Source organism: Phymastichus coffea, unplaced genomic scaffold, assembly GCF_024137745.1.
Source record: "Phymastichus coffea isolate CEN01 unplaced genomic scaffold, Cenicafe_Pcof_1.1 PCOF00131, whole genome shotgun sequence".
Classification (NCBI taxonomy): domain Eukaryota; kingdom Metazoa; phylum Arthropoda; class Insecta; order Hymenoptera; family Eulophidae; genus Phymastichus; species Phymastichus coffea.
This window is the reverse complement of record NW_026706942.1, coordinates 364,195-377,618: the sequence shown is the minus strand read 5'-3', so window position 1 is coordinate 377,618 and position 13,424 is coordinate 364,195. Positions and strand designations below refer to the sequence as shown.

Below are 13,424 nucleotides of genomic sequence, written 5' to 3'. Positions count from 1 at the left end.
TATATATGTAAATGTGTATGTACAGATATATAAATAACTTCAGGTTTGGCTTTGTTAATTTGTAGATTAATGACTTATTATGTAAACAAGCAATAAATCATTGCCCGAGCTTCCAAACTCCCGAATTTATAAAGCTCGAGCATTGTTTTATAGAAAAATAAAAATCTTTAATTTACCTTGTGGTCAAAACATTTATAAAAATCGAACGGAGTCTACAACTCAAATACTAGCTCTATTTATAAAATTATTATTTAAAGATATAGCATAATAACATTTCAAAAGCTAATTGGTGAAAATAGTTTCGAAAACAGTAAAATTTCCGCAACTTCTAACCTTGAACCGATTCAAGCTTTTGTCCTTAAATCCAAGCTGAGCCAAGCCTTAGCATAAGCCTAGTTATACATACGTTTGCGTATAATTAAATTCCTGCAGTTTAGTTCATCAAGTTCTACACATATTTAGTATGCTTGGTCATTTATTTATTAAAAAAATATATAATAATATTTATTTTAGCACCAATCACCGTAACTTGTATGGGCAAGAGAGATCCTCCAGTGCCAGGATGTAATAGCGCACTTTTAAAACCAGGATACTTTTTGTCAAATGAGCCAGGATACTACAAAGAAGATGATTTTGGCGTTCGACTTGAAAATGTTATTGAAGTAGTTCCTGCAAGTGTACCGGTAAATTAGAAATTCAGTTATTAAATTTTATTTATGATTTTCACTTTTCGTTGTATCCAAACGTCGATAACAAAAGCAAAGCAATGAAATTTTTAATTATTTCATCAATGATTTACACTTACAATTTGCAACAATGTACTTATTTAAAATAAGTATTTTATAGCCTTTAATTAATGCTGTTATTTTTGCAAATAAATTTTTTCTGTGCTAGTTAACCCTTAACTTGCACATCTTAGTTTGGCCACGTAACTGCTCGGTGAGGTAAATCTACCCCAGCCCGAAAAACATCGAATAAATCAGAGAATTTTAGATATTTTGCTATAAAAATTTTTTCTAGTATATTTCAAACCTTTTACTACAAAAAAAATATTCAGGTTAACAATTTTTAATGTTACACACACTGAAAAAAAATTGTTGAAAAAAAAAAAGTAAATTTTATTTATTGTTAAAAATTGTCTGGAGTAAATCTACCCCACATAGCAGTTAAAGGTTAAATAATCGACAGAGCACCTTACAATGTGACTGTAAACAAAATGAATGCTATTACAATGCAGAAGAAATTGTTGCACCATCAATAATACATAGAAATCATATAATGAATATAAATAATTCTGATTATCATGTTTTAGACATCTTGGAATCAACAATTTTTACAATTCCGGGACGTTGCTCTTGTTCCTTACGAACCCAAATTGATAGAAACAGAAATGTTATCTCCGTTACACGTAAGTACATTTTTTTCACATACTTATGCGAAATTGTCAAATGTTTATGATATTTTACAATTACCTTTGCATAGTTCTTATTAGAATTTTTCCAATAGAAATATCTAATATCCATTTGCATAGAAAATTAAATATATATATACATATTTATATATATATCAAATATAAATATATATAAATATATATATATCAAATATATATATATCAAATCAAATATATATATATATATATATTCATTTCTTTAGAGACGTTGGCTTAATGAATATAATAAACGCATAAGAGATGAAGTAGGCGCTGAATTGAAAAAACAGCTCCGCCCGACAGGATACAACTGGATGATGAAAAAAACTCGCAACATTCCTGAATGGGGACTTGTAAATTTAAATTACTTCAGAGGAAAGTCTGACTCAATGTCGAATTCTTCGACAATGAAACTCTCTAGCTTCATAATTGTTACTATCATTGTTAACCTACATTTGCTATAAGTTAATTTTACAAAAAATTTTGTAACTTATTATAATTGAATAAGCCATTTGCATGGAAAAAAGATATAAATAATAAGCTTTTTGTAAAATATTATATACATTCTAATAATGATGTACATACACAACGGTATATTTTATAAGTGTAATGTATATGTACTCCGTGGTATGCGATATGAAATTGATTAATATTAATTATAGCGTTTTCAGGTAGTCAATCTGCATGTCACTTAAGGGAACTTTTTTAATCATAAGAATCCGCCGGTATTCTGATACTCGAGTTTATTACAGTTTAATGCTTTTTTACCAAAATATTGAAAATACATAACTATGTAACGTCGGTTGACGAAACAATTCTCAGGCGCACTTTTTGGTCTATCCTTACGGAAAATAACCGGGACGTGCGTCACCACTATCGCGGGAAATTCTTTTTTCGGCGACGGAGGATCGAAGCTTTACTATACCACACGCTTGGCAATATAGCAATGCTTCGCATTATTTTACTACACTCTTGGCAATAAAATAACGTAAAGCGGGGCCTATCTAATATGCACTCGACCACACGCTTGGCAATCGAGTGTAACTATCTAAAAAGACAAACCGTACGCGAAACTAAAATAGGAAAGAATAAGGAGAGAAAAGAATGTAGAAAGAAGTTAGAATAAAAAAATTTTATTTAATTTTCCTTACTCACTTTTATATTAGTTTCCCACACACACACACACTGGAAAGAATAACTAAAACTAACTAAACTGGACGAGCTTGAAAAATAGCTAACGAATTCGAAATGGTTGCACGAACTAAATTAGAAAAATAACTGTCTAATTTTCTTGAAAAGCTCCCTTTTATATTTTTCGCAAGAGACTCCCACTCGAAAATCTTTGTCATTTTTGGGCAGGAAGAACTCAAATTTTCTTAACTTAATTGATTGGAAAATTTGGGGAGTGTCTCAAGCGTAAGCGAAATTCGAACCCAACCCTAATTGGCCGGGGGCGGAGTGTGCGGGAGTGGCCTCATTTAAGTGCTTTGGGCCTTCTTCACATAGATGACCCTCTATGTACTATTTTGACCTTTAATTATTTAAACTAATTGTATTTAAATTCAATTGTGTGTGTGGTACTCTAATTTTTACAAAAATATTACTTAATCTATAATAAAACTAAAGTACAGAATAAAAGTTAAGGATTATATTTATCTGTAAACAAACAAGATATTAATAGTCTTAACTATTAATTAATTATCAAAAAGCCTTAAGAAATACTGAAAAATCAGAGTTAATTATAATAAATATAGTCATTAACTTTCGTTCAAGCCGTTCTTAAATTTTCTAACGCAAAGTTGAGCGCATTCAACGATTAAACATACAAAAATTCGCAACAAAAAAAATCTTAATAAATACGGAAATATAATGAATTATTTCCATATTTATATTTAGGTATAAAATTAAAACTATCCGAGCAATAAACAAAAACTATTAATTAAAATAGTCCTTGTTGATTACTTGAATGTTACTTACAATAGATAAATTTCGCAATTTTTTAAGAGATCTGCAAGCAAATGCGCTTCCCTTAATTTAAAAGAAATTAGTAATATTGAAATTATTAAAAATAAAATAACAGTACTATCGGTAGGATGCACATGTGCGCTGTAGATCTCTACTTTCTAAAGATGCTCGTAATCTGGCTACTCCGGATGGCCCAATCGTAAAATCGCTCTGATTGTTTTCAACATCCGAAGATTGCCAAATGCGCGAGCCGAAAACTGCCGTTCATAGAAAAAATTTTCTTTTTTCAGCTGTACGCAGTTTTTCATCTTAATTTACGAGCTAAGTGTGTGGCCGGTATTTTTTTGTCTTTTTTTTTATTTTGAGCCGTCGTTACACCCCCACACTTAAACGGTTGCTTAAGGAGTGAAACGAGGAAAAGCAATCTAAACTTAAGATATGGTTCTAAGGATTTTGTCATATAGAATTATAGACGTGAAGAGAACGAAATTAAAGATATATATGTAATAAAAAAAAGATCTCTTGGCTTCAATATGAAAGAAACCCAAATGATGGCTTGAGAGACGTAAATTGAGTTGGTGAAGTAGGATTATTTTGCTTCATCTCAGTCGCTTCATTTTCTGTAGGATGCAAAGATGGATATAGATAATCCTTTTTCGGCGCTGAAGCGTCATTCTTTGTTGATTCCGTGATATTTTCTGTCACTGTAACTTTAGACTTTAGGCTAAGTGTATCAAAAGCGTAGTTAGGCTGTTCCATATGGCGCCGATTAAATGGAAAGACCATCCATAAATGCTGTGGAGAGTTATTCCATTTATGAAAACCTCTATTAATTTCTTTATGGTTTGTATAATTAGCAAGATTGCAAATATTCCGGCGCTGAATGTTCCGAAAGTCATAAATTTAGTCCACATTTTGTTCCAGGTATTGATCACTAACTTTTCCATCACATTTTCATTCAAGAGTCCTCCAATTATTCCTTCACGATCCTTGACGGCATGTCCACGAATTACTCGAACTACGTCGTTCATTGTTGTGGGTCGTTCCATAGGAAACATGATACGGTTTGTCAGATCTTGTAGGTCTTTTTCCGTGTATATTCCACTTGTAGCAAGTGCGGGGATATTCTGATATTTCCACGTTAATCCAGAAAAAGGTTTGAGAGTGGTAGGTGCTTTAGCCTCTACTGCTCTAGGCAAAAACTTATACCAATCTTCATTGAAATAAAAAAATGTGGGTAGCAAAACGTTGCAATCAACTATTGTTCCATGTGCTTTCAAAATGTGAGTTTTCGGAGATAAAAATTTTGTATGATTGTTATGAATTACTTTCAGTTCAGCATAACACTCTTCACTTTGCGAGACTTTCACATCAACTGGTATGCATTTAACTATATGTACTACTTCACCTGCCGTCACGGCCATATATCCAGGTTCCTTCATGAGATTATAAGCAAATTGATCAGGAGATTGCGTGGCAATAGCAAGTGCATTTTTCAAAATATCTCTTTCTTGACTACAACGTTGTACAACAACATCCCTATACAAATTTGTTATTTGTAACTTAATATAACGCTCCACAAATACAAACTTTGAATTTATATACGCAAATATATCTAAATTACTTAAAGAAATTTTCTTACTGGGAAATAACATATCGTTCTTAACCTTACGTATGAACAATTTTGGATGTTCGGTATCACTAATCTCATAACCGCATGTATGTCGCTTAGACTTAGTTATTAATGCAAAAGTAATATCTTGCGTAGTTAAAGAGAACAGAGTTTGTCCAGTTTCACTTGTAACTTCATTAGCTACACCGTTATATAATACATTATATCGATTAATAGAACAAGAGTCGCGCGGTGCCCTTTCCCAAAATGTATATCCTCCTTCCGAATCGATACATTGTTCATTCCCAAATTTACATCTAACACCGCTACGAAAAATTATTTGATCGTTATTTAAATCAACGCAACGGTATATTCTTGAATAGTTATTTTGATCTTGGCTTGGACTAACATGCTACTCCAAGTTCCGTAAACATCGGAGAAACTACCGGAGGTACACTTCCCATCTTGATTTACAGTGCCGGCAAGTACTGCAAGTCTAGTCGTAGTTTGATTAATCTTTATGTCGCGAAATATATGTACATTATCGAAATACAAAGTACCGCTTTTATATAAATCGTAACAACTTTGTCGGCTTACATCCATTAAGTATTCGATCGCACCCTTTTCTACAATCGAATTGTGTGAGTGCATTCCACAATAATAAACCGTTCTATCTATTTAAATTTTATATTGAATTACGTGTGTGTCTTCAAAGTTGTTTAATTGTAATAATAGAATATGTTGTCTCATGTTAATATTAGTGGAAGGCACTTCACACTCTTCTACATCTAATAAGAATACAGTTGTTATGTTAAGTGATCTTCCTCCACAATCGTATCCTATAATGGCCGTCACTGGAATAGTTATTGTAAAGGATAGCAGTAAGAAAAAGAATGAATGCATCATTTTGTCTGTAATTCTTTTCGAGTTCTTTGTGAATATCTTCTGGGGGTGACGGCATTTTCATCGTTGTGAAGTGATTCTTTTATCACAGGATCAAGGTTAGAAGTTAACTTCAAGGCTTGATCCGAAGGGACGTTTTTAGGTCTACCACGTGATCTCTTGATTTCGTTATTTCAAGGCGGTGGTTCAGGTTGGAGATCTGGTTTATCGGGCGATTCTAGTTGTTTATTTAATTTACTCTGTCTCCTAGTAGTAACGTTTACATAAAAAATCATATTATCCTGGCTCGCTAGTTCATGCGGGTTCCTCAATAAGGCATCCGCTGTTGCATTAGCGGTTCCTGGCCGATAATATGTTGTGGTATGAGTATATCAATATATACGTTCTGTTTATATGCTTCTTGTAAACCTTGTATGAGCGTTTCCGGCTTTATAAAAGCTGGTGATAATATGAGGTTTCGTGCAATATTTATAGATGTAAATAACTCTGATATGTATTAATCATATTCTTTTATGGAAACGTCAATTTTTTCAAGCGACAGATGTTGCGTTGGCTTGATAGTCTGTGAATATGGATCTCATATTTTTACTCCATTTTAGCAACTCTTCTTTGTTTCTTTTGAACGTATGAAATTCCTTTCAAAATTCATTGAAGGTGTCCTACATAAATATGGTTTGGTTTCCTACGGCCATCAAAGCTTTTCCTGTGTGGCTGTACAGTCTTTCTATTTCTTGATTATAATATTCAGCATCGTTTGCATCCATAGTACCGAAAAGAAAGTTATTGACTGATCCGAAAAAGTTGAATAAGCCTCTCTTTTGTATGTTATTAACTTTTGTATCGTGTGGTTGGAAGAGTAATATACTTTGTGTAAGGCTATTTAGCCTACGCTTTTGGTGCATGATGAAGTCTTTGACTTGACAGGTATGACTTTTGCAAACAGAAACTATAAGATCTAAACGTTGTTCAATTTCATTTCCGTTTTGCAGAAATGCGGATAGATTGATGTGATTAATTACGGTCCATGTATCTTCATACAGATAAGCAGTACCGAAACTTTGTCTCAGCAATGGTATGGATTGGTGTTTCATGTTAATCTGCCCGTGCGTGCTAATGATTAGGGCAAGCAGTAGCAAGAATCCTTTATCTGTAACAAAGATGTCGGGCAATGGTTTAAGCTGATTGAAATGACGTCTAAATATAGCGTTGTTATATAATATTTGTGTAGTATTTGTATTTCGATTTATCGTGAGTATCGTCGTTGGCCCAAGATATTCATTTCCTAATTTGAATATAACTTGTTGCTGCAGTTCCGGTTTGAATCTTAATGATTGTCTTGAGTCGACTACCTTCTTATTTCTTTCTTTACTTTCATTGATTTTTGTTTTTGCTGCAAGTTTATCTTAAGCAGCTTTACTAAACCTCCCCTCGATTATGTCTCTTAATAGTGGTCCAGTCATAATCTCCTTAGGTGTACGAGCATAGAAAAGTTCGTAGGGTGAGAATCCTGTACTCGGGTGTATTGTATTGTTATAGCTCATAACTGAGGGTATATGGGATCGATTATTTTCTAACGCTAGGGTGACTTTGTTCTTGAGCGTACCGATAATTCTTTCGCAGATTCCGTTTGATTGAGGGTGCAAAGGTGTGACAGGATAGTGACTTATTCCATGCTGTTCCAATAGCTTTTGAAACGATTTTGAGTGAAACGTTGCACCGTTATCTGATATTATTTTCTTAGGCGTCCCCCATTCACAGAATAAGTCCTTAAGTGCGTTAGTGGTTTTATTAAAACTATTTAATATCATGACTTTTACAAATCTTGATAAAGCTTCAATTACAAATAAATATAAATATTTTTTTGGTTGTGAGTGATCTATGTACCAAATTTAATTTATATCTGAAGGTGCATCAACGAGTGTGCCTGGGGCCCTGAATCGCTTCTTGGTTTTTTCGTTGCGACAGTATTCGCAAGAATCAATCCAATTTTGAATATCTTGCGTTTTTGTTTCCCAGCAGTATCTTCGAAGTTCAACCATCATTTATCCTGTTTCCAATGTGTTTCTCCGTGTGCTCTGCTCAATGGTGTTTTCTGCGTAGCTCTTCATTGCTAACATGTTGTTGCTCATTACTTTTGATACACAGATTGGACCGTTTCATTTTTATAGCCATTTCAGAGAATTTCTGTATTAATTTTTGAGAGGTATTTGGGTCAGTCTTTCTCAGCTCTAATGTTTCGTCAATTTTCAATTTGTTCAATATGTCTATTACTACAGGCATTGGATTAGTGATAAATTCTATGGAAGGTTCTAAAATTATATCCCCCTTGCATTTGTTATTAATGATGACTTTTGACTTGATTTTCGGACTTCCACGGGATCGCGGCTGTTGTCGTGTTAGAGGTGAATCTGAGTTTTTAGCATTGACTGCTGGAGATAATGGTTGTTCGTAGCTCTCGGATTCTTGGGCGGCTGTGATCGATTTGATAGAGGAATCGGGACTTTTATTTTCAGATATTATGGATTGCTTCAAATAGTGATGTTTCCTTTTTACATATAATTTATTGACACCTTTCGTTTTTGCCACTATTCTCAAAAGATTGATTAAATTTTCAATCTCTTGAAGAGTAAAATCATCGTTGAATTCGAACGATTTAATTCCTTGCTTGAAAGATTCATCTAATAAATTAGATGCAGGTGTTAAGTCCCATTTTTCTTTGGTGACGATGAAACCTGGATAATTGTTTCGTGTCCAAATGATGTTACAATGAGTTTCGGTACAGAATGCTGCGCTAAGTGCATCTGCATTTGTATTTAGCTTCCCCTTTTTATACTCAATCATTAGTTGAAAGTCTGCTATTTTAAGAAGTAGTTTAAATATTCTTGATCCTATCTCGGGAGACTTTGTTTTGATTAGTCGAAAACCGAGGCACACGTGTCTGTTATTATCATGGGTTGTTTCGTTTGCAAGCGGGTGAGCTTTTAAGCTGGCACTCAAGACATTTTTGGATACGTCGTTGGATATCATCTTTTAAGTTTTCCCAATAATATTGTTGTCGTATACGATAAAACGTTTTCGAGACACCGCGGTGGCCACCTACAGGAGATTTCTGTAATTCGTAAAAGATTTCGTCTCGTTTTTCTTTGGGCACGTACTTTACAGCCCCTAAACAGATTATGATTTTAATCCCGATTCTATGAAATATTTCATCAATTAGATTTATACACTCTATCCATTGTAAATTCGCTATAAATTCTGATTTAACAATACAAATCTCTGTTTGGCCCAAACTAATTAACAAGTCTTTCAGAATATTTAAAGTATGTAGGATATTTTCCCTAATTTGAGTTAAGGATTCAGGGTCTTCGTCCCGTATACATAAACCAAACTGGTAATATTTTTTATTAATTTTATTTTTTAAGACTTCGCCGACTTTCAAGGTTTCATTTAACACTAGTTTGTGATATTTAATCAATTCGCGCGCTCCTTCGTCGCGGTTGCCCATTTGAGCTTATAAAATAAAGTACATTATTGTTACAATTATGTAAAGGATCGCGGATTTTTACAATATTTCTATTCATATTATAAAATAGTTCATCTGAGTCACAGGATTCATCGGAACTATCAATTTAAGAATTTATAAGAATTTATCTTCTTCATTCGCAATTTCTGTATCATCTGTTGTATCTGTGTTTTCTTGATTCAAGTTTTTATCTTCCAAGTTCTGATTCGATTTATGGACTCTGGTAGGATCACGTCTTTCCTTTTCGGAATCCAACGAGGATTCGTCTTTTCCGGAGTAGACTACTGAATTAGAAGCAGGAATAGGTATCTTTTTAGGTCTTCCCCTAGGTCTTTTGGTTGGCAAAACTGGTTTTATAGCTTCTTGCGTATTTTTTCGCGGTCGACCTGGGAGTCTTTTGGAAGTTGTAATTTCGGATGCTGTATTACGGATCGGTACAGGTGGGCTTTCGAGAGTTTGCTTCTGTCGTCTCGTAATCACATTAGTACTAATATATGTGTCTGATTTATCTACTACCAAACTTTTTACCTCAAATAACTTACTTTTTACAATAGTATCAATTAATTTATTACGTTCACCTAAGGGAACAGTTATTTCGCCTGTGCGCAGTGTTTTTGCGTTTAAATTAAGCAAAGCTTTACTTTTATATAAAAGATTATTTCCTATTATTCCCTCTGGGGAAATATTTTAGACAACTTCGAACCTTGCTGGTAAAGAAAATATTTCGATAATGCCATAACCTATCGTTTCATAGGGTTTTCCACTAATATCTTTAATTATCAATTTATCAGCGGTTTTGACAAGTGTTTCTTCTGCAACAAATCGTCTCTTAATAAAGCTAATTTCAGAGATTGTACTTATGGAAAATTGTATAGTGCATTCAAATTCTGGATTATACATATTTATACAGGGTAGGTCATCGTTAATTATATTTAGATCTATGCTTCTAATCTTTCTATTCTCCATGAAATATTAATTTTCTAAAAATTTCAAAGGGCTAACAGTTCTTGATGAAATTAAATGTAATTTGTAAAAATCTATTTTTGCGTTGATTTCGTCCAGGAAACTTATAACTTATGACACCGTGGCAAGGTAAATCGTATTTATCTTCGATGATGTAAAATTCTATTACATGTCCTAATATAGGCATTTCTACACTGTATTTCACTTCTATATCGTCTGTAAATAGTCCAGATAACATAATGCTTTTGTTCAAATGATTCAGTAATCCTTGCGGGACCACAGCACGTTTCAAGACGTTTATTGAGGTAGTTGTGTTAATCAAAAATTCTAGTTAATTGTTCGTTAAATGGTTGTTTACGGTTAGGATCAGATTTCTTGATTCTAATTCTTCGCAGCAGTTTCTTATCGCGTTTATCTCTGACATGTTCACGGGATTGCGCGATAATGCATCAGCAGCTGAATTAGAAAACCCAAGCTTGTAAATTATTTTATAATCATATTGCGATATCCAAAATCGCCATTTGTGTACTCTCGTATTTAGGTCGGCTGTCTTGAACCAGACTAAGGGTTGATGATCGGTTATTATGGTAATTGGCCTGTCATATAAATACGACTTAAAAGCTTTTATGCTTTGCACAATGGCTAAGGCTTCCTTTTCGTATACTTCGTAATTAAGCTCAGGTCAGTAGTATAGGCTATAAGGGTTCTAAGCCACTTTTACCATGTGAGTATTCATTCCTTCCTTACCAGCAGTCAGTAACATGATTAATCCTGCATTACCGGCCACTGAAATATTTTATCGGACGATTTTGTATCGACGGTTTGCATTGTAGCCGACCGAGCATGTGCACATGCATGTGCATGTGCATGTGCATGTATGTGTGTATGCTCGGCCGGTCGGTAGTTATCGACGTGGCTGATGCCACCCCGCAGGCCCCATGCCCCCTGCCCCATGGCTCCCTGACCCATGGCTCCCTGACCCATGGCTCCCTGCCCCATGGCCCCCTCCCGATGATCGATCGATGATGTGTTAGATTGATGGAAAAAGAGATATATGATTAAGCGGGGGGGGGGGGGGATATTATCGACGGTGGCGTACAGGAATGACGCGCCCAGTCGGTATATCACATGGAATGAGGTGGGGGATAAGGTTTATTATCATTGGAAAATCAATAAAAAATCATCGAAATTTTAAATACGTTTAAAATTAAAATAACATTTATTTGATAAAAAAAGTGTACATGTTTATTATATTATAATACTTATACAAGTTTTGTAATCTGATTACATCTGATTTGTATTTCTTTTTTTCATTGTCGAATTGTTCGTAGCCTTTTTGTCCTGGAAATTGACTAGTGTTGGTTGAAAATTTGGAAGTGACTTGTTTCCATGTAAATTGTTTTTTCTTTTCATTTGAGTCTTCTTGGGGAAGACGCGAATACTTGACTGACGGATAACGGTTCATTTTATTCGAATGCTGGCTGATGAATAATCTGATCCTTGCGTTGTCTTATTAAAGTCCCTTTAAAATGAATGCGGCTAAGTTCTTTTTATATGCTACAAGAACTCTAGCTCCGAGCGAATATAGTTAAGTCCCTTTAAACGAGCTGACGCTAGATGACTTATACTATAGCCTTTCTTTCCAATACGCACGCGGCTAAGTTTCATTTCTCTCTCTCTGCTATCAACACTTAGTCTCTACAGCATACAAAACAGAAAAAAACTTAAAATCGTGCGCCTGCGAAGTGACATAGCTCCATTAGCTATGTCGCACGCTGAAAAAGATAAGTTTTCGGTCATATGAGAACTGACACGTGTGAACGTAATATGGTCTTAGCCGCGGAGCAGTGCGATGCGTCACACTCTCCCCTCTCCCAAAAGTTAGCCATGTAGCGCGTGGCTACGAGCTGTGCGTGCGCTATCTCTCTCTCATTCATGAATTGATATAAAGAGCGATCATAATGCACACGCGTTAATTGATGATTGAACATCATCACGACTGCAGTCTATGAATTACTAAATCAACGCGCTCATTTTAACTTTGAAAAAATTTTCAAGAATTCATTACACTAAATGTCATGTATTTGGTCTTGAAAATTTTTTTGAAGTTAATGAAAAAAGTAGTTAGCGTGATAGTTAGAAGCGTGCACGCATGAAAGGACATAACCACGCGTGCGAGTATGAGTGGTCTTATTTGCGCGAGCATAAACTGCACGAAAATTTTCTAAGTCCACAACCGGCTGCACGAAAATTTTCTAAGTCAACCGTATGACTTCATCCTCTCGCTGCGAGAGCTCAGATTTAAATGACTCTGCGCGTGCACGCATGAAAAAATATAGCCACGCACGCGAGTATAAGTGGTCTTAGTTGCGCGAGCGAGCATAAACACCATATACGAAAATTTTCTAAGTCCACAACCGAATGACCTCATCCTCTCGCTGCGAGAGTTCAGAGTTAAATGACTCTGCGTGGAGCTCCCCATCCTGAAGTAGCCTTTGACTTCCTATGCATTGATTGATATATAGGGACTTATTGTTAGTCGCGCGCGAACATATTAGGACTTAGTTACATACAAGCATATTCGAGACTTATGAAATATTACAAGTGTCAATACCCTCACTTGACTTTAACATTTTTTGAAAATTAAAATTTTTTCAATCAACCATCACTTGACTTTGACAATTTTTGAAAATTAAAATTTTTTCAATCATTTTTTTTTCTTTTGCTATGTATTGATTGATATGTAGGAACTTAGTCGCGCGCAAACATATTAGGACTTAGTTATACGAGGTGTGTTCAAAAAGTAAGGTGACTTTTCAAATTTCACGGGCAACGTACTTTCGATTATCGATTTTTTTGTTTTGTTATGTGGTACACTCTTCCCGAACATCTGTACCAAGTTTCAAGTGTATAGTATTTTTTGTTTGGTTGTGAGAGGCGTAAAGGTTATAAGTGTTTTGCGTGCTCGACGATTTCTTGCTATCGAAAAATATGGATCAAAGGATTTGGATCAAATTTTGTGTAAAAAA

General features: G+C 34.6%; 1 protein-coding gene across 1 annotated transcript in view; it reads left to right on the top strand.

Moving 5' to 3' along the window:
- LOC131671630 (xaa-Pro aminopeptidase ApepP-like) overlaps positions 1 to 2,540 on the top strand; it is a 35,512-nt gene extending 32,972 nt beyond the window's left edge. The window contains exons 9-11 of the mRNA XM_058948208.1: positions 514 to 683; positions 1,313 to 1,408; positions 1,654 to 2,540. Of these exons, the coding sequence (XP_058804191.1) occupies positions 514 to 683; positions 1,313 to 1,408; positions 1,654 to 1,893 (506 nt within the window). The 3' untranslated portion in view covers positions 1,894 to 2,540. The remainder of the gene's footprint in view (positions 1 to 513; positions 684 to 1,312; positions 1,409 to 1,653) is intronic.
- The last annotated feature ends 10,884 nt before the right edge of the window (positions 2,541 to 13,424 follow it).